The 24,465-nt window shown below is 38.7% G+C and overlaps 2 protein-coding genes across 20 annotated transcripts in view; one reads left to right on the top strand and one right to left on the bottom strand.

Moving 5' to 3' along the window:
- The window catches only part of camk2d2 (calcium/calmodulin-dependent protein kinase (CaM kinase) II delta 2), a 43,200-nt gene extending 34,834 nt beyond the window's left edge, over positions 1 to 8,366 (top strand). For 4 of the 13 annotated variants that reach the window (XM_067584557.1, XM_067584559.1, XM_067584564.1 and 1 more), the window contains 7 exons: positions 954 to 998; positions 1,305 to 1,353; positions 2,497 to 2,517; positions 2,919 to 2,994; positions 3,095 to 3,189; positions 4,844 to 5,072; positions 6,740 to 8,366. In XM_067584557.1, coding sequence (XP_067440658.1) covers positions 954 to 998; positions 1,305 to 1,353; positions 2,497 to 2,517; positions 2,919 to 2,994; positions 3,095 to 3,189; positions 4,844 to 5,072; positions 6,740 to 6,743 — 519 coding nt within the window. In that variant the 3' untranslated portion in view covers positions 6,744 to 8,366. Of the gene's footprint in view, positions 1 to 953; positions 999 to 1,304; positions 1,354 to 2,496; positions 2,518 to 2,918; positions 2,995 to 3,094; positions 3,190 to 4,843; positions 5,083 to 6,739 lie in introns of all 13 variants that reach the window. The other 9 variants (XM_067584560.1, XM_067584562.1, XM_067584566.1 and 6 more) reach the window with 3 other exon arrangements.
- Positions 8,367 to 9,873: 1,507 nt separating this feature from the next.
- ank2a (ankyrin 2a, neuronal) overlaps positions 9,874 to 24,465 on the bottom strand; it is a 142,455-nt gene continuing 127,863 nt past the window's right edge. For 6 of the 7 annotated variants that reach the window (XM_067584553.1, XM_067584556.1, XM_067584554.1 and 3 more), the window contains 5 exons: positions 14,310 to 14,393; positions 13,926 to 14,090; positions 13,602 to 13,775; positions 13,286 to 13,377; positions 9,874 to 11,973 (listed from right to left, as the gene is read on the bottom strand). In XM_067584553.1, coding sequence (XP_067440654.1) covers positions 11,757 to 11,973; positions 13,286 to 13,377; positions 13,602 to 13,775; positions 13,926 to 14,090; positions 14,310 to 14,393 — 732 coding nt within the window. In that variant the 3' untranslated portion in view covers positions 9,874 to 11,756. The remainder of the gene's footprint in view (positions 11,974 to 13,285; positions 13,378 to 13,601; positions 13,776 to 13,925; positions 14,091 to 14,309; positions 14,394 to 24,465) is intronic. The other variant, XM_067584551.1, reaches the window with a different exon arrangement.

The following is a 24,465-nucleotide window of genomic DNA, read 5'->3' as shown; positions in this document are numbered from 1 at the left end:
TGTCATGAAATGTAACTTACCGCTGTCAGTGTTGCATTTGATAGTAAACTTCTTGTAGTAGCCGTCCAAGGATGTGTTTAGGGATTACTGTGAAAATTGTTTGTCTGTGCATGGATGGAGTATGAGGTGATGTTGGCTCCTAGGCTCATTCTGATGCTATATTCCCAAGTGGTTTAGCTATCACTGATTGGCTTTCGCATGGTGTCTGCTGACTGGTTATTGACGTCAGGCCACATGACTGCTGCTCTGCATGATGTCAAAGGGTTTCTGTCCTTCCATTTGCTGTCAAATTGATTGCGCATGAACACAGGCACATGACATCTATTTCTCGCTCTATCCTCCTTTCCTCATCATCCTGTCTGTGCCCACATGCTCTCTCTCTCTCTCTCTCTCTCTCTCTCTCTCTCTCACACACACACACACACACATACACACACACACACACACACACACACACACACACACACACACACACACACACACACACACACACACACACACACACACACACACACAGGTTGCTGATGTTATAATCTAGTGTAATCTGGGTGAGTGATTAGAAGGACTGAGCAGGATCAGGATCGATTCTACAAAATCCCAGACATCTGATTACTGAGGCAGGACACTGGTGAGGGCTGATAAGAGAAAAGTAGATACATAAAATGACATTGAACAATAATACCATACAGGAAGAAAAATAAAACCATGAAGAGGGTAATTTAAAAAGAATGAATGTCAGATGTATTGCAATAGATAGATTTATAGATAGATAAATAGATCAAAATGAGGTCAAATTAAGTCATAGACTACCTTCTCAAACCACGAATACTCAAATACTACCAATACACACAGACACATTTTCTTTACCTTCTTAACAGTCTATCTGTGCCATCATACCTTTTCTGGACTCCTTTAGACATGTCTTCACACAGGTTCTCACTTGATCTCTTTAGGAACCACAGACGACTGTGATCCACAATCCTGTGGATGGAAACAAGGTATTACAACAAATACAACAAATATTTTCATTTTAAAATTTATATATTGACATTAAAAATGGTTTGGTCCTGAGCTTTGGGCCTTCTCTTTTAGGACTAAGAATTAATAATAGTATTATACAAGTACTGTAGTACTGCCACATAATCAAATGTTTAAATTTTATTTTTAAGTCATCGTATATTGTTAAATCTGAGTTTGAGATTATTTTATTTGAAACTTTTTCCCCCCAATATTCCAGTTGGCACACAAATTATGCTCTTTTAGTCATGCATACATACTAAAATATGTATGTTGTCATTCTTAAGGAGTCTATTGAGAGTGCCAACACCACCATAGAAGATGAAGATGTTAAAGGTAGGGAAATTCAAGTTTTTTTGCTGGCTCTCTTACTTACAATTCTCAAATACACTGTATGATTTCATCAGTTGATCCTAACCTTTTCCAGCCAGACTGATTACTCCTCTGTATGTTTCTCTTCATTCTGTTTTACAACATGGTAAAAATGTACAGCAAATGATCCACTGCGTCATCCCTCTGCTTGTCAGCTTCTCTTGCAACATGCAGTCCGCCCTGTTCTTTTTCTGTCCTATCCTCCCTCGCAGCCTTGTGTTTCTCCAATTTATGTCTGACATTGATGCTGAAATTGGTTAACACGGCTTGCTCTTTCAGTTTTGCATACGTTTTTAATGTTATCACTAAATGTTTCTTCTTTCTTACATTTCTACTTCTTTCTTTCTTTCCTTTCTTCTGTTTTGTTGAAAATATCATTTTTCCCCCACAATCCCTCTCTTGCATTTGTTCATGCACACAAACGACTTAAACAACCTTGATCTCTGTCACATCCCCCACCCAACACACATTCTTGACACCCATCCATGCAACCTCTTACAGCCCTTCGTCTGGGCAGCTTAGTAAGCGATATCTTGAGCTCTAAGAGCCGTTCCTCACAGATGTCTGAATCGAGGCAGACTCCCACCTCCTCAGTTCAGAGTAAGTCCCTCCACTGTGGGGGAGATGTCCTGTTTTGTTCCCCATATCTTTCCCAGTCATCACTGGAGGAAACTACTCTCTCCATGTAAAGTGTCTCAAAATCCTGTGTCCCTAGTTTTCAATTTATTTCCCTGGTTGAGATTTTTGCACCTTGCTGCATAGACTACCTCTTCCCCATTTAAATAAAACCTTTGTATTTGACCCCTAGAGTTCTGCTCCTTCCGTCTGATTTATTCCTCTCTATTTTGATTGAAGAAGATTCTCCTCTGCTACCTATTCATGTCTCATAAATACAGACTCTCTTCTCACTCCTCCATATGCCTTCTGTTCTGACTTACCCAAACATTGACTCACATAGTAAAGAGCTGACTTAAATGCACACTTCATGTAGACACATATTGTAGCTTATGGTTGTGAAGGCAATACAGGTGAAAGACTGATATTTTTTTTACTATTTAACGTGTCTTTTTGTTGCACAAATTAAGTAATGTTTTCAATATCCCCCAGCCTGCACCAATAACAATAAAGGTAACTCAACATTACTTAGTCGAAACTGCTTTTGTAGCAAATTCTTGCATCTGAGTATTGGTTTGTCTTTGTTCATTTTGAGCTTTGTTGGGTGAAAGGAATTGTGTCATCCTGCATTTCCCTGCCTGGTATCACTATTAGTCATGGGAGGCTGTCTGTTTTGTTATACAGACATGAAACAAAAGAACTTTTGTGAAATACTTTTTTTTTCGAGTGCCTTCCATTTCTAATAAGTTTGAAGTCCTGCTAATTTGTAGACTAGAACCCATTTGAAGCTGATTCAATGTCAGATTTCCTTTTTTCTGCACTCAGAGCTATATTTGCCTGAAATTCAGTGACAACATTAACAATTTTCATATCAGTTTGTGCAGCTGATGATGTTCTGTGATCTTGTGTTTTAGCTCGCAAACAGGAAATTATCAAAGTCACCGAGCAGTTGATTGAGTCTATCAACAATGGAGACTTTGAGGCCTATGCGTAAGTCTCTTTTATTCTGCATTTGTACTGTAACATCAAACTGGATATGATGATGTGCTTACTTCCTTTGCTAATTCTGTCTTTTATTTTTATCCAACAGGAAGATTTGTGACCCTGGTCTGACTTCCTTTGAGCCTGAGGCCCTGGGCAACCTGGTGGAAGGACATGACTTTCACCGCTTTTACTTTGAGAATGGTGAGTTGAAAAACAAATGATTATGGCAAAATAATAAATTTAAAAAAAATAAATTTTAGAAGCATCATCAAGACATTCCCTTGGGTGCAAGTTGCCAAAAACGTTTTACAGTTGTTGTCCAGAACAGTCGAAAGTTGTAGTAGCTGCTGGTCTGGGGTTGTGCCAAAAGGTGCAAGTAGCCAGCTGGCTCTGTACCCAAAACCAGACACTGAAAAGAGAATTTGGTTTTTGAAGGATTTTGTTTTTCCATTCGTATCAGTCTGCTGGAATTTTTTCCAGCTGCACTGGAGGGTTTACACAATGACTTGTTTTTTTACTAATGTGCTTTCATGAATTACGAAATGCATTAGTTTGTACTGAATCACAGTGGGAAGACCTCCTTGTTTGATTCTTAGTGGGGAGAACTCATCTGTTGAATTAAATGTGCTGACAAATGGTTGCATTACAACTATGTGTGGTATACATTAATTGTACACCACACATGACTGTGTTTTGAGTATGTAGTATAGGCACTGAAAAAAACACAATTGAAGTACACTTGAAGAAGCTAGAACTAAGGTCACTCAAATTTTCAATAAGGTTTTGTGCATTACTGTCCCACAATGTAACATGCAGGCAGAACATCCACAACATATATATATAGAAATCCACTTCCCTCTTGAAAGAGCTATCTTTATACAGTATCAATATCTGGTACTGTACACTTGCATGAGCAGAGAAGCAACAGCTGTGCAGGGCAGATGTAATCAGTTAATGGGAAGCAGTTGTGCAGGGAACTCTCTGAGATAACCCAGTGGGCAGGTTAGGTACAGCCATAAAGGCCGGGTTATGCTTGAAAAGAGCTAGTTAGTACGATGTGTTGTCCGACCACTTTGGAAGGCAAATTGTTTACAACTGTTCTGAATAGCCACACTTAGAGGGCATGGTGAAAAGCCTGTCATCATAGAGAGGGGAGAAAAAGTTACATAAAGTGTCGGCCATAGCCCTTCAATTCCTATGTCGGAAAGGTGTGGGGGGAGGTGGTTTGAAGTTGTTCGACCCTCCGATAAGTACTTCTGATAAAGCATAGTGGCAGTACAGAGATAATGGTTAAAATGCTATAGTAAACATACATTTGTATTGGTATCAACATTTTGACACTAAAAAAGATCCCCAATGCAGGAATGAGTATGGAGTAAGTATAAGTATCAATAGTGTAGCAGTGGGTATGGTCTACATTGTTGATTTCATATCAATATTCATTGATATCACAATACAGTACACTAAAAGGGCATGGCTGTGATTATGGACTAATCTTGGAGCAAAATATCTCGAATGAATAATGACTGCTATAAATGGCAGAATGTCCTCTGTCTGGGTAAAAATAGTTCAGATAAACCAGATATGTCCCAGAAACCTCAATCTCTTGGCAAGCCTGTGCTTGTCCACTATCCAACACATACATATGGAGACTTTTAGTGACTCTTTTTTTAGTTATCAGTTAGTATTTCTTCTAAGGTAGGATCAGTGTTTAGTTTCTGAACAGCCATGCAGCTGTACCCCCCATTCAACTATTCTTACCCCATGTTAGAGGATGATATCCATTCATTTCACCTAATATGTCATACTACAATACATTTGCTCTCTGTAACCAACCATTGTGTCTAATTTCCAGCTCTGTCTAAAGGGAATAAGCCGGTGCACACCATCCTCTTGAACCCACATGTGCACCTAATTGGGGAAAACGCTGCGTGTATCGCCTATATTCGGCTGACCCAGTACATGGATAGCACTGGAATGCCCCGCACCATGCAGTCTGAAGAGACCCGTGTGTGGCACCGCCGCGACGGCAAGTGGCAGAACATCCACTTCCACCGCTCCGGCTCACCCAGCATCCCCTCCCAGTAAGAGACAGTAAGCAATACACAGTACAAACCTTGATTAATGAGAAACTTCACAGGAAATATTGTTGTTGCTGACCTTTTGCTGGTTTAATGTCTCACCTCGCTGCAGTGATGTAGAGGCATACTCTAAGGTGTGTCAGTACACTGTTAATTTTTTTAATTAAACACTGCTCATTAGCCCAGTATTAGTTACTCTTTTAAATGAACTAACCAAGATATAATTGCAAAGCTTGTTAAGAGCAATGATATTCTTTAATTTGAGAATTCATTCCATAATGTACAATATCTAGCTGGCTGAAGAGGCCTTTTTCATGACAAATGCTTTGACTTGTCAGAGCTGAACAAGCACAGTTGTAATTAATCACTTTAGTGACTACTCTGTTCCAACTATATCCCTTCCACGCACACACACATACATGTGTTTTCACTTACTCCAGCTAATTGGACTGCTTATGCCGTGTTCATGTCATACTGGAATTATTGATTGGACTTTTATGAAGGAGCTGATGTATCCGACTTGCCACTTCATAATACAGAAGTACTTGAAAATGTAGCAAACAGGGACACCTCACATCAGCCAAGTCCATTGTTCATGGTGATTAAACCCAAATTTAATGGATATAGTGTTATGTTATCAGTGTGCAGTCATTTTTAACCATCTATTGATCAGCTCTGTAATCATACAACCGCCTTGAGTTGCCTAATGATGTGAACGTTCGCCAGTTGTAAACTTTGGCATCTTCCCCATCTATCTCATATAATGTGAACACAGCATTATAATGTGTTCACGTTATATGGGATGGATGGTAGTGGGGGAAGACTTGTGAGCATTCACATCAATGAAAACTTGGTTGTGTGAGGCTTAAAAATCCTATGCATTGACATTATTACAATACATCCACTAAATTTAGGTTTATTCACATTAAACGATAAATTTGAGAAGTCCATGTCTGCTTGGTTTTGAGGCATTTCCATTTCAATAAGCACTAAGATGGATACATCAGAGCTTTCAGAAAAGTTTCTTAGTTGTAATTACGACCTGGATGTTGATGTGAGCACTGTTTATAGAAGCATGTGATTAAGATAACTATGATATGACCTGAACAGCAGTAGGTTAATGTTGGGTGGTGTTTTGCTGAGAATTACCCAAAGTCACCAAACCTCATTAACAAATACAAATCATGAAGGTGTAAATTGTCCTGCCTTAATAGGTGCAACAAAAGTGACAGGAGAGTCAGGGAGATGGCTGCCAAGCCTGTAAACACCCACACAGTCCTGATATGAGGTCTAATTAGGGAAAGATATTGAAAACGCCTGTGTGGGTGGACCATAGGCTGGTCGGGGCTTTAAGATTCACAGTAAGTAATGACAATGAGCCTGCATGCACAAGGCCTTTTACACAGCAGACATTTTGACACATGAGAGAAGGAAAAGTACAGGTGTAAATAATAAAATTAACGATGGCTGAATAACATTTAGCTGCTTCAGTTTCAAGGTCTTGGTATTTTCATCATTAATGTTATTAATCACACCTTTGCTTTTCATACTATGACAAGTCAAAATGTCTGTTGTGAAACTACTGGTTTGATTATTTATTTATGCATTTTATTTATTTTTCATTGCTCTGTAGATTGACATTTATGTTCTTTCTCTCTCTCTTTTTGCAGTTAATGGAATATCATCATGTGGTCAAAATAACAACAAAAAAAAAATTCCCATCAGCAAATCTGTGAGTAGGGCAGTCAACTAGCCAACCTGCAACTGCTCTCTGACCGCTGACCCGTCTATAAGGACATGACATCGCACAGGACACAAGTATTAATACATTTTATTGTTATGGCATTTTATTAATGGACATCATTCAAGAAACCACCGCTGGGTGGCTGCACACCGTATTTGGACATTATGAAACGAACATATTGACGACATTTTTTGTTTGTTTGTTTTTTAAGATGTTTTGGTATGCATTTTAAATATAAAATAGAGATGTTTAAAAATCTACTACTGTAACCTCTCCCAAAAATTAGCTCTGTATTTTTATGTGTATTTATGTGTGTGCAATACAAAAACATTTGGAAGATCAGAATGTTAAAATTGAGCTTGCTTTAGTTCTGGTGATGTATATACATTGTGATTATTGATAAAAAGAAAAACAAACATTGAAATTGCTATTCTTGCTATCAGAGGAATTAAGAGTTTACGTAAAATCCAGTTTATGAGCTACATTTATGTTTGCTATGAGCTAAGTCATACTATTTGAATTGTCCGACTTCAACCTATAATACTAATTTAAATGTAAAGAAAAACAGAGCAGCTTACACTTTGCATTGAGATATGTTTGCCTTTATATCAGTGAAATAAGAAATAAGAGAATGTAGCATATATGTAATATATGAAAATCCAAGACTATTGTGTAGTGCATGGGGAGGGGGGATATTGTGAGTAAGATCATATGAAACTATAATATCTTCTGTTTGATTTGTGAATCACTGACTTGTTTGTTTGCATTTGTTAATGTTGTGCATCAGTCCTGTCCCAAATGTTTCTAATGTCCTCCAGTATCATGCAACTGTTGTGAAAACAATAACACAGTTATGGTTAACATCTAGCGAAAATATCAAAACCGCATATCTAAGAGGAGGAAACATACATCTCCTGGTTGCTGAAGCACCCCTTACATTTTGTATAAAAATGAGAAGAAAACAAGCTCATTTTTCATGTTTGTACTTGTACTGTATGACTGTATGTAGGTTTTCTGTTGTCATTTTATTCTTGTCATTTCCAGTGTGTTATGTTGCCAATTGCACAGAGAAGGTGGAGATGATGAAGATGGAGCAAAGGCACTATAGTCTCTACCTTCAGTCAGGTTAATTGTCACCTTGACAGTTGGGCTAATAAGTCTGGAAGTCGCATAAAAGCTGTGGAATGAAGAACTTTGCAGTCAGACAAGAGGATGGTAGAGGACGGTGAAGGAGAGTGTGAAAAAGTCAAATGAAAGATGGAGTTTAATAAATGTTGGGATGTCTTCCTTGATGATCAGTGCTTCTACTTGCCAGTGGTCTCCTTACCACTGCAGGACAATGCCAGTGTCTTCGTCATCCTTACTGCTCGCTCTTTTCAATTGGTTTTGTCTCTTCTTTTTAAGGGGAAAATACGGTAAACATTTCTTTTGACGAAACGTATGATGTCAATGCAATGCACCACTCCTTGTATGGTGTGTACCTGTTGCCAGCACGGCAATGGATAGCTTAACATGTTTAAGAAATAAATAAATCAGCTAAAAGGTGTGAAATACATGAGTGCGTATTCATTTGTTTAGTGTTGTCCATTGGTCATTATTGCCCCAGTGAGGAGGAGATGGAGGGGAACTGCTGTTAGACTTCAAGTTCATTAGCTGAATCATGTCTTTGTGACCTTTGCTCTATCTTAATATACTCTTTGGGTATACATGCATGATATGCAATCCCAAAAGGAATATATAGGTGTGCCATGCAAATGAAACTTTAATTATAATTTCATAATTTTGAAAGACCAGTTGGACTCCCTTAGAGTGAAATTGTCAGTTTGTTATTTCTAAAACAAATTTTTCAGTTTTGAAGACATAATTACAGGTATTATGATCTCGACTTATTCCAGAAGCCTGGGCTAAACAAACCTGTCGATGTAAAGTTATGCATATATATAATTCTACATCCTGTAGGAGTAATATCGATTGACAACTATTCTCAGGTAAAATACAAGTGAATAAAGTACAATGAATACATTTAGATTTTTCTTCCCCTGATGGTACAGTATGTAGGTCCAGAATCTTAAATGAGCAGGCCAGGATTAAATAATCCTGTTACCTGTTAGCCACCAGACCGCTCAACAGTAAATTTTGGCATCCCAGAACAGCCCTCCACCTCATCCTCTATCATTATTAATAAAAATTCTAGCCAGCTAGTATTCTTATTCCAGTTGCTCCTACACTTGCTATTATTATTAAAAGTTAAGACAAATGACAAATCTGGTTTTCATACATAGTAAAAAAGGTTTTTTTTAAGTGTAAACATTTTAGCATAATTACTATGTATTCAAAGGCAGATCAGTTGGAGGGTGGAGAACCAAAGGAAGACAATCCTATGATTACAATTCCTTATAATATGGTGGATTTCAACCTGCTCTGTGCATGGACAGCATGTCTATATTTCTTCCACTGACATGGCTGCTGCCTTGTTTATGAAGTGATATTATTTCTGAATGTGTCTTAATAAAAATGGGTACATCCATACCGTATTAGACACAAATTCCAAGAGTATTTTTAAATATCCTAAAATATGTTTGGAGGGGATCTTAAAAATAAAATCAACTTTTGTCCGTGGGTCTAGCTTTAGGTGAAGAGCTGGACCACAGTTAGGTCAAATTTAACCAACTAAAGGACATGTGGAGACAAGTATGACAGATATGTCCAAGGTCAGAGAAGTGGGCTTGTGACCAGAAGGTTGCCAGGTCCATCCTTGCACTGGCAGGATAAATGTGCACGGGGAAAGGGAAAGCACTTGCCTGTCCGTCATTACCATGCATGTAGTCATCAGATGAGACTGGGGTTGGACTGAAAAAAAATGACCTACATCAACAATTTTATCCACACTGTTGAGAGTATTAATTTTTCAAGAAATTTAGCATGATTTGGATTGCCATTATTCTGCCTGAAGGCATGGCATATAGTATGTTCTCTCATACTTTATTCCCTTTGACTCTCACAACACCATCTTAGACAGCAGTTACATTTTAAACACAAGACACAAGATAAAACACTATATACATTTGTAGATTTTTATTCTCTATCAGCCATAGACACACTGCAGCCATTTTGTTTTTGTCTTTTTGAATTTTGATACAGTAATACATGCCTTTATAGATATTTATATATGCATTGTATATGTATATAACTGTCATCATCACAGAAAAGGGATGCTGATTCATCAAATTAAAAGCATACCTGTCACAGTGAACTTCCACTAGTTTGCATTTTACATGTTTCTAAATCACAAAGTAAACAGTGAGAGTGAAATAAATACATTACATGTTGTAGATACATACAGTAGCAGTGCTCAGAGCTGTGAATAATGGTATTTTGAGCTCTCAACCAGTGTCATTATACTTGTGTCTGGTGTATCGCCATCTTGTATTTATCATTTGCCAAAATGAGACTGTCCCTGTGACTAAGATATACTGTATACCTCATGTCCTGTGCACAAAAAGCATGGAGGTGTTCCCTCCTGACATTCAGGAGTGCAAATACGGTTTGTGTAAAATAAATGTTTCTTTTCTTTGCTGACATAAACTGGTGCACACTCTTTTACTACATTCATTCACTCACAATCACGCACCCAACACCTGGTCCAACACTTTGGGTCAAAAGATAAACTAATATAGGCTAACGTTAAATAAAGCAGAAAAACCTGATCACTTTACCACAAATGTTATATCAGACAAGTGTCTCCACAACAGCTGTCAAAATCTTACTCACCAGTGGCAAATTCTGAAGGACTTCCTAATAAACAGAAGCTTCTCATTGGCATACAAAGATTAAATAGGTTTTCTATACTCAAAATCAAAAAATAAACTCTAAGGTAAGACAGACAACAGAGTTAAAAGCTAAAAACATTTCAGACGACACCCTCTTCAAAGCAGCTGTCAGTGCAGTATTCAACTTCATGCATGGACAAACATACAATACCTACAGTACAACCTCACTCACAGTCACCATCCACACAATAAGAGTCATGAATCAATGATTTAAAAAAAAAAAGCAAAAAAAGACTGTATGGGATAGAATTAAAGTATAACACAGAAAGAGAGACACACACAGAAGGGAGAGAGAGGCAGAGGGGCAATCCATATAACTACAAAGCAGTCAAAGCTAGGATCATAATGACAGATGTTGATTAGTCATGCCTGCTCTACTTCACATGAGTGATAATTAATTCCTAGGCTACAGATGTCAGTAATGTCTAGATAATAGATAATATATAATTTTCAAAGACAGATTACACGGCCTACACAAAACACAGCAGCAGCAGCAGTTAAATTCAGTGTCGATACAGTCTGATTTCTCTTTGTGACATTTTGACTACCTGAATCAAAAGAGCGGAGAGGCTAGTACAGTGAGTGAGACAGTTTTTCAGTATAGGAATATCTGAGAAACTCTGGTTGTGAGAGGCAGTGCAGTGTGAAAAATAGTCTTTCAGTCCAAGCACCCACTCAGAGAGCAGTATCAGTATTTCACAGGTAAAGTGATCTTTACCTTTAGGAGGTTTGTGAGTTGGTTGATGTGAATAGCATTTCTCTGTTTTCTTGTTTTTTTTGTTGCTCTACCACAGCATCAAGACAAAAATATCAAAGACAATTCTGACATGAGAAGTAAAATAATCAGGAAAACAACAGAAGGCTTTCTTTGGTCACAAAAAGGAAAAACAACATCAGAACATGAAAAGGGAATCATGAATACGTAATACCAGCCAGGGAAGAAAACTCCAAAATTGTGAACATAAGGTCATCTTCCAGGACTTTAATGGGAAGACTGTGGTAGCTTTGAGGTGCCTTAGTGCACACTGGGATTGCATGTGGCTAATGCATAGGATTAGGGGGAACTTTAGCATGGGCAGAGCCAGGGAGTGGGAGAGAGTGTTACACATTCTTCTACTCTTTCTCCTCCTCCTCCTCCTCCTCCTCATCATCATTGTCCTCCTTTTCTTCTTTGCAGTAGTGGTGAAAGAGCTGGTGGAGATGCTGCTGTAGATCACGTGGTTTTGAGCCTTTTCTGGGGCTGTCCACTCGTTCTAGAATGACCTGTTTTCGTTGCCCAGCTCCCCTCACCACTGTTCGTCGGAGGGTGTGACCTTTACGCATGTGGGCCCTACAGATGGAGAGGGGAGCAGGGACAAACAGAGGAAGACGCTATGGTCAGCAACCTCAAAAAACACACATGTGGCTTTGCAGAAATTAAATCAAATGAACAGATGCTGGAATCCTTGAACTGCATATCATAGAAGTAAAACAAAAGACCCACAAAGGGTATCATGCTTTGTAAATCCTGCATTCAATTGTGATCACACGCACAACAACTTCATAGTTACTTTCTAGCAGCAGACATTATATGATATAACACTTAAAGCACACAAACAACACATTCATTGAAGTTTCATGTAATCTCACACTAAACAGATATCGATGGACAACAATTTAAAGGAAAAACCAACAAAAGAGTGTCTTTGTAAGTTGTTGAGCCATCACAGGCCTTCAGAACAGCTTCAGTGCTTTTTGGCACATCATTCTTTCAAAGATAATCCCTGTTGATGTTTTGATGATGATGGTGGAGAGCACTATCTAACATGTTGATCCAAAAAAGTGTTCAACTGGGTGGAGACCTTAATAGTGCAAATGCCACATGATATTCAGAATTTTCATTGACCCCTGCCCTCTATGGAAGAATCTGCATTCCCTATTCTAAGCAGTGTTTTTCTTGATTTGTCATCTGTTTGTATATTTGTCATTATCAGCTTTTACAATACCAATACTTGTTCTTGAAAATGTACCACCACTGAGGCACATATTGAATTTTACTCCAAACAGACAGGAGTACCTAAGAATATGTGGAATACTAATGGCTATCAGGCACCAACAGTGTGCCTGCTCTTGTTTGTCCTCCCTGAGAGGCTTAAGGAGTCATAATACACAGCTGTATACAAAACACCCCCAAAATAATCATAGAATAGAATAGAAACAGAATATACTTAATAGAATAAAGCTAGGCTTTACTAAATCACACATGAACTGAATCACACTCTAATGTTAGAAATGGAAAAACTGTGGGATGCAAGCTGCACTGAGTAGTGCAATATTAATCATTCCAACTGCATGCACGGGACAACAATGGGCCAACTGTTTTATTCCTCATACTGTCCTTAGAGATAGTACAACAGACATTAGATTTGTTGATGTTTTCTCCCAAATGACAAAATTACACACAATTATCTCATCAGATTTGTTTTATGTTATCTCTCTTTGATTAAGAATACAAAAATGTTAATGTTAGCAACTGAAACATACGTCAGTTAGTAAAACTAGTAAACTTACAGCACAGCTGTCATTCTAAAAATTCACCCTACAAGTCTGCAAGCAGTCACAGAAATACAATCAAGCAAGTGCACTCTGGCACTCACACACACCTCCTGACCACAGTTCCATCTTCTTTGACAGTCTCTCTCTCTAAAACATGAGGGAGTTCTGATCCGGTAAAACCACTTATATAACCTAGTGCCTGGTGGCATGAAAAAGAGAAATCAATATTCACTTAATTTGGAATTATTTAACTATGAAAACCAGAGGCTTGGTATTTGCTTTGTGTGCACATGAATTGATTTTCTACACTGGCAAGTACTGTAGTTGAGGTATGTTGACAGCGTTATGCTGCTATCCTCAATTTGTTTATCACATACAGTGTATCTAGGTTAGGAAATAACAGTGACAAGGTTATTAACAAACCTGTTTAAAGTCCTCTTGGGCTGAGGGGAGGTCAGAAGCCAAGGAAGGATCACCTTGGTGTATCATTGTCCTTTCACCGTCCACCACTGTTGTCCTTTCTACCTGACTGACCTTACAACCCTCAGCTGTCTCCTGCCTTGATGCTGAGAAACCCTCACATTCAGTAAATGTTACCTAGATTAAAAGAAAAGGTTATTAGTTGTATTTTCTTTGTCCTATATAAACTACTACCAATATAAATGTTGATATATCTGGTATTTTCTGTTAAAATGGATTTGGGGGCTATGATAATAAACACACACATATAATATACAGTACACATACCTCTGTATGGTCTCCCTCACTCTTTACTACAGTCCGCTTCACCACCTTGGAGTATCCATCTCTCTCTTCCATACCGATGGACCCCTGGGAAGCTCCATCTAATAAGACCTCTTCATGCTCCGCTCCATCCGCGGAAACACACTTGCGAATAATTTTATGGGTAACCTGAGGAAGGTCATGTGGTCAAAGACCATTAGGTGGAGAGGCATTCATTTTAAGAAAAAGGTAACCATTGGCATATTTTGGTCTCTGTCTCTGAATGAAATGGAGCAACAATGCAGCAAAGAGCCTCTTGTATTAATGCACAATCACAAAGTTGCTTTACTGCCTATTGTCACTTTCAGTTTAAATACTGCTCTAAAAAAAAGAGCAATCATACTTTACCTTTTTGACAACGATGTGTCCATTTTCATCTTTGTACTTTTCTTCCATCACTGACTGAGTAGGGAGGTCGGGAATTTCATCAGCCTATAAGGGAAAAAAGACAAGCATAATGAGGAATGTGAACTTGGATCAGTGTAATGTTTAATTCTCCACTTCAAAAATAAAATGCCAATGCGTGTTAGAGAAAAAACAGGATACAAAACTTGCATTTTAGGTAGTATTTCAGTGAGAGAATGGGGACTAGGGGATACAGGAAACACACTTGCATTCTCAGGGAAAAAAGGATATGTTGGCAAATCAACCAACAAAGTGCTAACAGCAGCATAAAACATCTCTATGAGGTTCAGCCATCTATGCAAATCAAGTGGCATGTTTCTTACATCAATCTTCAAACACACAGATTTCACCAATTTTGATTAGACTAATGGTTGTTAGACAGTAAACCTTTCAACTTCACAATGAACACCTCACCAGGTTAAAGTTGCACTCTGAAGGTCACACCCTCCATGCTCATTTAAAATGCCACCAATCATGCTAAATCAGATACCTGAATGACAACTCTCCTTCGCACTATTCTGGTGGTCACAAATTCATCATCTGAACTTTCTGACATTGATCCGAACTCTGCAGTGATCTCCTGACCAAGTAACACAAATCCATCAAGATTTAATGAATGACCATATATGAATACTACTACTGTATGTTTGTAGCAAAGCAAGCAATAAGCAGAGTGATATGGTGCACTTTCCACTGACTTGAGTATTTACAATGACTTATCATATCCTTACTCATATTGGAAAGTACAACATAGCAGTCTGTAACTTGGAAAAATGTTTGCAAAAAATACCATGCTTGTACTGAATTAAAGAACTGATGCACTCATTACTGATGAAGAAAAAAGTATGTAGCTTATGTTATTAACATGATTGATACTACTGGTTAAAGGCAAGTGACATGCTGAATTAGAACTGGTTAAATTGGAAATAAAAATGAAAATGTGGGTTATAAGGAGTTTCAGATCCCATCCATGTGGCCAGAGGGTTAGCAGTCATTCCTCTTTGAAGCAAATATAGTATTTGGTTAAGTTCAGCTCTGTGAAAAGCTTGCAAATTGGGATGGTTTACCAAATCTCGTCTTACCCGTGTCAGAGATTTATTAGTATCACCATATGCCCCCATTTCACGGACAGGAGGCTCACACAAGGTGAATTCTTCATCAGATGATTCTGAATAGTGTAATAATTCTTCACTCTCTTCATGTATATTATGAAGAGGCTCTTGGACAAAAAAAGCATCCTCATAATCTTCACTTCCAGAGGACACCAGCGCTCTTCTATTCACCTTTTCTTGCTCTCCAGCATGGCTGAGATGATCCTGAGGCTGATGTCCACTTGACCCAGATCTTGTCTCAGGTTCATCAGGCTCAGTCTCTGAGAAATCTGATACACCCTGTTTGCAGTCAAAGTAAGGCTCTGGGTCAGAGTATTCAAAGGTTGGGCTGTCTGCACCACTATATACAACTTCTGCATATTCTGGGGGTATGTGGGTATAGCTGGTAGTGGTAGAAGAGGTCTCTGTATACCCAGGTGGGATGCTGTACTCCTCATCAGAAGTTGATGAAGTCACCTCTGCATTGGGTTTAACTAAAGTAAGCTGAGAGGCAAAACCTTCATAGTCTACTAGAGTCAGAGATTCTTCTGACTGTTGCACACTGGTCCTCAACCAATCCTCATCTGAAGATGTCTCTGAGTTTCCTGAAGAGGGGTATGGCATCAGTTCATCAAAGCTAAAATGTCTTGCAGATATAACTGTCTCAGGAGTTAAATCAGAAGGAGACTGAGAAGAAAAATCATCAGTGTGAATGGCTTTAACAGAAGTTGCCTCCCATAGATGTGTACTTTGATCTTGGATACTCTGTGTCGATGCTTCTTCTGTCAAATCCCTTGAGTCATTAGGTGATGTAGATGATTCCTGTTCTTCTTGATTTTGAAGAAAGTCACTTGTATAATCTTCCTCTCCAAGAGTAATAAGAGTTGTTCCAGATTCTTTGAGGAAAGAATGGGAAGAAAATATCTCTGTAGCATTTTCATAATATTTGCTGGACTGGAATATGTCCGAAGGAAAACTTGAGCTCAGTGACGGTTCCATTACCTCACAATCTAACTGGGGAGATTCTGGAATTGAAAAGGACCCAGTTGCTGATAAACGACTATCTTTACCACTGCCAAGACTTGATGGTACACATGGTAGGCGTGAGTTTTTTGTTAGATCAGGAGTATCTGAGACTACTTCAGGTTCGGCTTGAAAGGATGTCTGGAAATGTGCAGGTGCTGTGACTGCTACATCTGTCTGATTAGTATCTTCTGCAACCTGTATAATAGATGACATACTGACTCTGAGGGTATCTCTATCCTCTGAAGCACATTGATCATCAGGTGGAAGGTCTTCAAACTCACACATTTCGTCAACTTCAGGGCTTTCATCCCTGGATTCTGACAGAGGTGGAGCAAGTGTCTCTGGTCCAAAGTTAAGTTTCATCTCTTCCAGATCTGACAGCAGCTGGTCAAGCTGCGGGGACCCAGACCCTGGTGGTGTTGGAGTGGACTCTGAAGACATGACAATTTGATCATCTGGACTTTCTTGAGCCGTTTGACAGAGTGAGTCTGGGGCTACTGGGCTTAGTTTAGCTAAGCCTGGATCCTCACTTTGTTTGTGGAATACCAGCTTTTCCTCTTCCTCCTGTGGTGAGCTAGTTTGACTGGTCATTGTGATTTCACATTGTGTTTTACTTGGGTCAAAGGTACTTAGAATGGGTAATTCTATTTTTTCAGTGGAAAGTGTGTTTGAATCATGTGGCAAGGATGGTGTCTCAGTTGGAAAGAGCTGATTCTGCTCTAAATCAACATTTGTTTGTTTTGTGGATTCTGAAAGATTTGTTTTGGAAGATGCTGCTGATACCTGCAAAAATGATACAATAGAGTGGGAAAAATATAAATAAATATGATTTGTGATTTCCTTTCCTTCCTGTGAAGAAAGGAAGAGTCAAATGAGGCATGCATTTATCAAGGACAGTGTCCCAAATGCAGAAATTCATTTGTAGCCCACTTGCATTTAGGTCATTCCTATAGTATCTTATGTTTATCCAACAAACCACATACAATTTAACACATAATATACTTGTAATGACTGATTGATATGCTGTAATTAAAATAAAATTAAGACATTTTTGAAATATTCTTGATAATAGCATGTCTGGAGATATTCAGTTGAGTATGTAACTGATAACACAATATAATCTTGTGATAATAAAAGCAGGGCACAAATGAACTCAGGATTTGGTGTAACATGAAGGTGGACATGCGTCATTTTACACAGGCAAATGGTTTATGCCCTGTCATAGGTTTAGGGCAAGGTGATTCCCATGAAAATGCTAAAACCCATGAAAATGCTAAAACCACCAGTTTACAGTATTTGTCACAGCTACTATGCTACTACTGTCTGTTCTACTTCAGGTCTGCCCCATATCCCAAAATTTAAACAGAGACATACTGGGTCACTAACATATTTTTGTAAAAATGATTCACAACTACACTAGGTGAAAATATTACAGTAAACGCAACCAGAACCTAATCTGAATTCTGAATTTGAGTTTTTTGGATATGACCGCAACTCATCTTATACCATGTAAGGAAACATTATGGATACCATTGGAGCGGTCTGTCTCTGTGATCTGTTTTTTATCTTTGTCATAAAAACAATAGGAGTCCATGCATTACAAACAGAAATGCAAACCGGCAGCAGTACAGACATTACATGCCTCTAACTGTGGCAAGTACATCAGTTGGTTGAGACTTTTATGGCTGTTAGGATCTACAATCTAAATAGCGCTATTCAACTATTTGCAACTAGATAGTAAAAAAAACAAAAAAAAACAAAGAAAATGTATGTCATAATTAAGGTACTTGAATCTCTAGGTTTGAAGCAATCAAGTCAGGCAGTCTAAAAGTATAACAAAGTCCATTGATTAGCTTATCTAGCTTTTGAGAGTAATCCATATCAGGACAAAAAGGTCATGTCACTAAGACAGGGTCTTAGTGTTTTCCATTAGTTGTGGTTCACTGAAAAACCATTCCTTCTGGTCTAATGCAAACATGCCACAGCACGGCAGTGAGGCCATTGTAATTAGTGAAAGCTTGAGGCAAGAGTTCTATATTCATACTTCATGTATTGCCATATTTATTACTTTTGAAAGCAAAACTGCATTCTCTGCTGAGCAAGAGCTTGTGCTGTCTTACCGACACTGAGGAACTTTTGCTCTTGTCCTCTCTCATGGATTTTCTTTCCATTGTCTTTTCTTGCCAAACAAATCTTGGGTGTGTGCCATCTTTAATTGTGATTCAGGGTCTGTCAAGTGGTCTTCGTTTTACTGATTCACTCTTTGCTTGAGTTTGTTCATGGACAGCCTTCTCCAGCCAGACAACATGATGAAATTCCAATTTTCGTACTACAGATGGCATGTGACTCAACTGTGCAAAACTGGCTAATCTTGTGTTCCAGTTGGTGGCATCAACATTTCAGGATGTAAATTTGTTACTGTAAGATTAATTACTGCAGTGGGATAGATTCTTTAATGGTTTGGAATCTGTATCATGCTTTCAAAATGACAAGATTTGGTTGGGTTAGGTGGTTCTTTCATGCTTCTTGGACCATTTATCAGCTGCATCTTAAGAGAAATTAACTTTGTCATAGAAATATATTCCTTCACAGACTGGATCACAAATGTGTGCTATTAACCTCCTGCAGACTGGCTTGTATACAAGTCTGTTGTCTGTGGTAACAGTCTCATTTGGGAGACTTTGCCAAGATGGCAGCTGGTTAAACCTTCATCTAAATCTCCTATCGATTCAAGAATTTGAGCAGTAGGGTCTTAACTCAGACAGCCAGTAGTCAAGACATGACTGCATGTACTCATTCTATGATGGCATGTTATTGACAGACTCATGAACAAGAATCAGTACAGTGTCTTTAGCATTATGGAGTCTGGTGAAACAAATCTATTTTCTGACAAATGCATGTAATAGCAAAGTTGAAAGTCAAAGTGAGGAATTTTTGAGTCAGGAAATGAACACATCAAATGATGCAAATGATTCTGGAGAAGGTGACCTCTGGTCACTGAACAAGCAGGTCGAATATATAGGGTTTCGCTCATCTGTACATAATATTTCAGGTGATGGTACCCTATACTCTGTAAGTGAAGGAATGTCAATAAATTCACATTCCACTGCATGCTAGCGAGGACTTGTGGGTCTTGTGTCATCTGTTTCAGATGGTGACATGCCAGTGCTGATTTGACATTCTGGCAAAACAGAACCAGTAATTGGAACATCTGGGAACAAAGACTCATCTGCACATTTGTTATGTTAAGTGCTATGAAAACTGTAAGATAACTCTGAAAATTATTGTTCTGCAAAGCTGGTGGCCATTATGTCACACTGTTTTTTTTGTGGCTTACCATAAACCAGTGGTTCCCAACGTGTGGATCAAAAAGTGGATGGTGGGTTCATTCTGAATGAGTGGTGAGCATTTGGGTCAACTTCATCAAAAAAAAAAAGTTTTACTTTGAAATGTAGAAAATCTTGGGAACAGTGCATTTATTCTGAAGTACCATTTCCCTCATCCTAGTTACTAGTTAGTGCTACAAACCCATGGCTACAATATGCAACTTTACAGTAAGCAATTTTTTTTCCCAGGATGGCGAAGTCATGACCCGCCCTACTCTGCCTCTGATTAGGGTAGGGCAGGTCATGACTTAAAGAAAAATAAATTTGGCTTACAGTACAAGTAACCAATCGATGGTGGCTTTTTGGGTCATGTGACTCTTTGTACATCTGTAGCGGTCTGTCCAGACATGGAGATGAAGCCTGCTCCACAACAGGATGAACAAAATTGACAGAACATATTCAGCTTGGTTTCATTTACAATGAACACCAAAAAATAAGAAAAAAATGCTTTATGCAGTGATGTAGTGGCCTGCCTTAACACATAGCTTGAAAAAAAAATTTTTTTTCTTGCCATGTTCTTTGTATTAAGCCTATTTACATATTCTGCTAAAAAGAATTTTTTAAATCATCATAGTTAAAAATAGTTTTGAATAGGAACAAATAAGTTAACTCTGCTGTTGCAATGCTTCTAATGTTTTTTACATACTTATATTTACATATATTATATATTTTACTTTTATTATTATTATTATTATTATTAATATTATTATTTCTTTATTTTCATACACGCAACATTGCTTTTTCCAATTTCAGTAACTCATGATGCAGAAGTCTGTAATCCTAACAGAAAAGACAAAGAAAAAAAAAAAACAGAAAAAGAAAGAAAAGACAAGAAAACATGTTAAATAACATGTCAAATAAGTTTAAGTTAAACCTTTTTCTTTATGCATAATATAATTATAATTTTACATAACCTAAAGTCTATCTTTTTTCAAATGCATTCTCAATATTTCATATGATGTTGGTTTCTCCATAAGTTGTACTTCTTAAATAGTGCATTTCCAGCTTGTTAAATCTAGGGGTGTGGTCTTTTTCAGCCTTTTGTAATCTGCTTTAATGTTGTGATTCCATGATTCTAAATAAATAATCCTTATCTTCACTAAATCCTTCTATTTTAAAAAAAAAAGTTCAGTTAATGTTACAATTATACTCTCTTGCTGCTATGCTTCTTGTTTTGTTGAGATTTAGGCCTCAGTTGTACTTAAATTGTCATTTTTGAAAGGGGCATTAGCATTAGCACTTTCTCCTCGCAACAAGGTTGGAATCCACTGACAGGCAGGATGGAGGGATGGAAATATACTGAATGGTTGTAAAATTGGTCAATGTGTGGACTGTGACTTGATATCAGAAAATATTTTACAACAGGAGCCCTTTCCCTTATAAACTGGATCATACACATGTGATATTAAGTGGTTAAGAAACGGCTTATGTCTTACTGTATATTCCTTGGTGTACGTTGTAGAGTGCAAGTTTTCATTGGAGAATGGTTTCAAGTAATTTAGAGAGGATGAAGCATGTGTTTGTTTTTCATGTGCAGAGCCCTGCATAAGTTCTACATGAGTGAAAAATCTTACATCAGGAAGTGGTTCAGATGAAGATATAGTAAGGCTATCCATTTTAGCTTTGTCCTGTGAATAATCAAGATCTGGCGAACCTGGTCTGTTGTCCTCAAAAAATTCCTCTACACAAAAACCTAAATTCTCAACATCTGAAAGTGTTGGGAAAGGTGATTGTGGTCTATTTTCAGAGTACTGCAAGTAATAGTCACAACGTTGATCCTTCATCTGGCCAAATGTCATGTGAGGAGAAAAAGAATGCTGCTCAACTGATGCCACAGATTCTGGGGAGGATGGTCTTAAGTCTACCAACCAGTCCTGAAGGAGCGAAAAGTCAAAATCGGAAGACACAGATTCCGGGGACAACGCTCTGCTACTAAAGAACTTATCAAGTTCAAACTCTGATAAAACTGACTGTGGGGACTCTGATCTGGTTTGATCAAAGAGGGTTTCCAGACACAAATCGGTACCCTCCCAGTCCGAAATTGATGATTCTGGTGTAAAAGACCTGTACCTTGACAATTCCCCATCATACCCAATATGGGGCAATCTGAACTGAGGAATAGGTGAGTCTGGAGACAATGCCCTGCTACTAAAGAATTTATCAAGTTCAAAGTCTGATGAATCTGACTGCGGGGACTCTGGTCTGGTCTGAACAAAGAGGCTTTCCAGACACAAATCAGTACCTTCCCAGTCTGAAATTGTTGATTCTGGTGTAACAAACCTGTATCTTGACAATTCTACATCGTAAGAAATATGGGGCGATTTGTATTGTAGAATAGGAGAGTCAGGAGAGAGGGACGGATGATCAATTTGAGATGGCACTGACTCACGATTAGTGGTCCGCACAACATCTGCATATGTAAGAAATCTTATACCAGGATGTGGTTGGGATGCAAATACGGTAACACTGTGTTTTTCAGCTTTGTCCTGTGAAGAAACAGAATCTGGCGAATCTGGTCTGTTGTCCTCAAACGACTCTTCCAGACAAAGTCCTAAATACTCAACATCTGACAATGTTGACAGAGGTGACTGTGGTCTACTTTCAGAGTGGCGTAAATAATAGTCACAACATTGACCCTTCATCTGGCCAAATGTCATGTGAGGAGAAAAAGAATGCTGCTCAACTGATGCCACAGATTCCGGGGAGGATGGTCTAAAGTCTACCAACCAGTCCTGAAGGAGCGAAAAGTCAAAATCGGAAGACACAGATTCCGGGGACAACGCTCTGCTACTAAAGAACTTATCAAGTTCAAACTCTGATAAAACTGACTGTGGGGACTCTGATCTGGTTTGATCAAAGAGGGTTTCCAGACACAAATCGGTACCCTCCCAGTCCGAAATTGATGATTCTGGTGTAAAAGACCTGTACCTTGACAATTCCCCATCATACCCAATATGGGGCAATCTGAACTGAGGAATAGGTGAGTCTGGAGACAATGCCCTGCTACTAAAGAACTTTTCAAGTTCAAAGTCTGATGAATCTGACTGTGGGGACTCTGGTCTGGTCTGATCAAAGAGAGTTTCCAGACACAAATCAGCGCTTTCCCAGTCCGAAATTGTTGATTCTGGCGTAAACGACCTGTACCTTAAAAATTCCACATCGTTAGCAATATGGCGCGAAATGAACTGAGGAACAGGTGAGTCTGGAGACAATGCCCTGCTACTAAAGAATTTATCAAGTTCAAAGTCTGATGAATCTGACTGCGGGGACTCTGGTCTGGTCTGAACAAAGAGGCTTTCCAGACACAAATCGGTACCTTCCCAGTCCGAAATTGTTGAATCTGGTGTAAACGACCTGTATCTTGACAATTCTACATCGTAAGAAATATGGGGCGATTTGAATTGAAGAATAGGAGAGTCAGGAGAGAGGGACCTATGATCAGTTACAGATGCCACTGACTCATGTGTACTGCCTCGCACAACATCTGCATATGTAAGAAATCTTATACCAGGATGTGGTTGGGATGCAAATACGGTAACACTGTGTTTTTCAGCTTTGTCCTGTGAAGAAACAGAATCTGGCGAATCTGGTCTGTTGTCCTCAAACGACTCTTCCAGACAAAGTCCTAAATACTCAACATCTGACAATGTTGACAGAGGTGACTGTGGTCTACTTTCAGAGTGGCGTAAATAATAGTCACAACATTGACCCTTCATCTGGCCAAATGTCATGTGAGGAGAAAAAGAATGCTGCTCAACTGATGCCACAGATTCCGGGGAGGATGGTCTAAAGTCTACCAACCAGTCCTGAAGGAGCGAAAAGTCAAAATCGGAAGACACAGATTCCGGGGACAACGCTCTGCTACTAAAGAACTTATCAAGTTCAAACTCTGATAAAACTGACTGTGGGGACTCTGATCTGGTTTGATCAAAGAGGGTTTCCAGACACAAATCGGTACCCTCCCAGTCCGAAATTGATGATTCTGGTGTAAAAGACCTGTACCTTGACAATTCCCCATCATACCCAATATGGGGCAATCTGAACTGAGGAATAGGTGAGTCTGGAGACAATGCCCTGCTACTAAATAACTTTTCAAGTTCAAAGTCTGATGAATCTGACTGTGGGGACTCTGGTCTGGTCTGATCAAAGAGAGTTTCCAGACACAAATCAGTACCTTCCCAGTCCGAAATTGTTGATTCTGGTGAAAACGGCCTGTATCTTGACAATTCTACATTGTAAGAAATATGGGGTGATTTAAATTGAATAGGAGAGTCAGGAGAGAGGGACCGATGATCAATTTGAAATGGCACTGACTCATGTCTAGTGCTCCGCACAACATCTGCATATGTAAGAAATCTTGTACCATGATGTCGTCGGAATTCAAATACAGTAACACCTTGTGCCTCATCTTTGTCATGTGAAGAAACAGAATCTGGCGAATCTGGTCTGTTGTCCTCAAACGACTCTTCCAGACAAAATCCTAAATACTCAACATCTGACAATGTTGACAGAGGTGACTGTGGTCTACTTTCAGAGTGGCGTAAATAATAGTCACAACATTGACCCTTCATCTGGCCGAATGTCATGTGAGGAGAA

Source organism: Thunnus thynnus, chromosome 3 (assembly GCF_963924715.1).
Source record: "Thunnus thynnus chromosome 3, fThuThy2.1, whole genome shotgun sequence".
NCBI lineage: Eukaryota > Metazoa > Chordata > Actinopteri > Scombriformes > Scombridae > Thunnus > Thunnus thynnus.
Note: the sequence above shows the minus strand (reverse complement) of the source record. Positions and strands in the feature narration are given on the sequence as shown.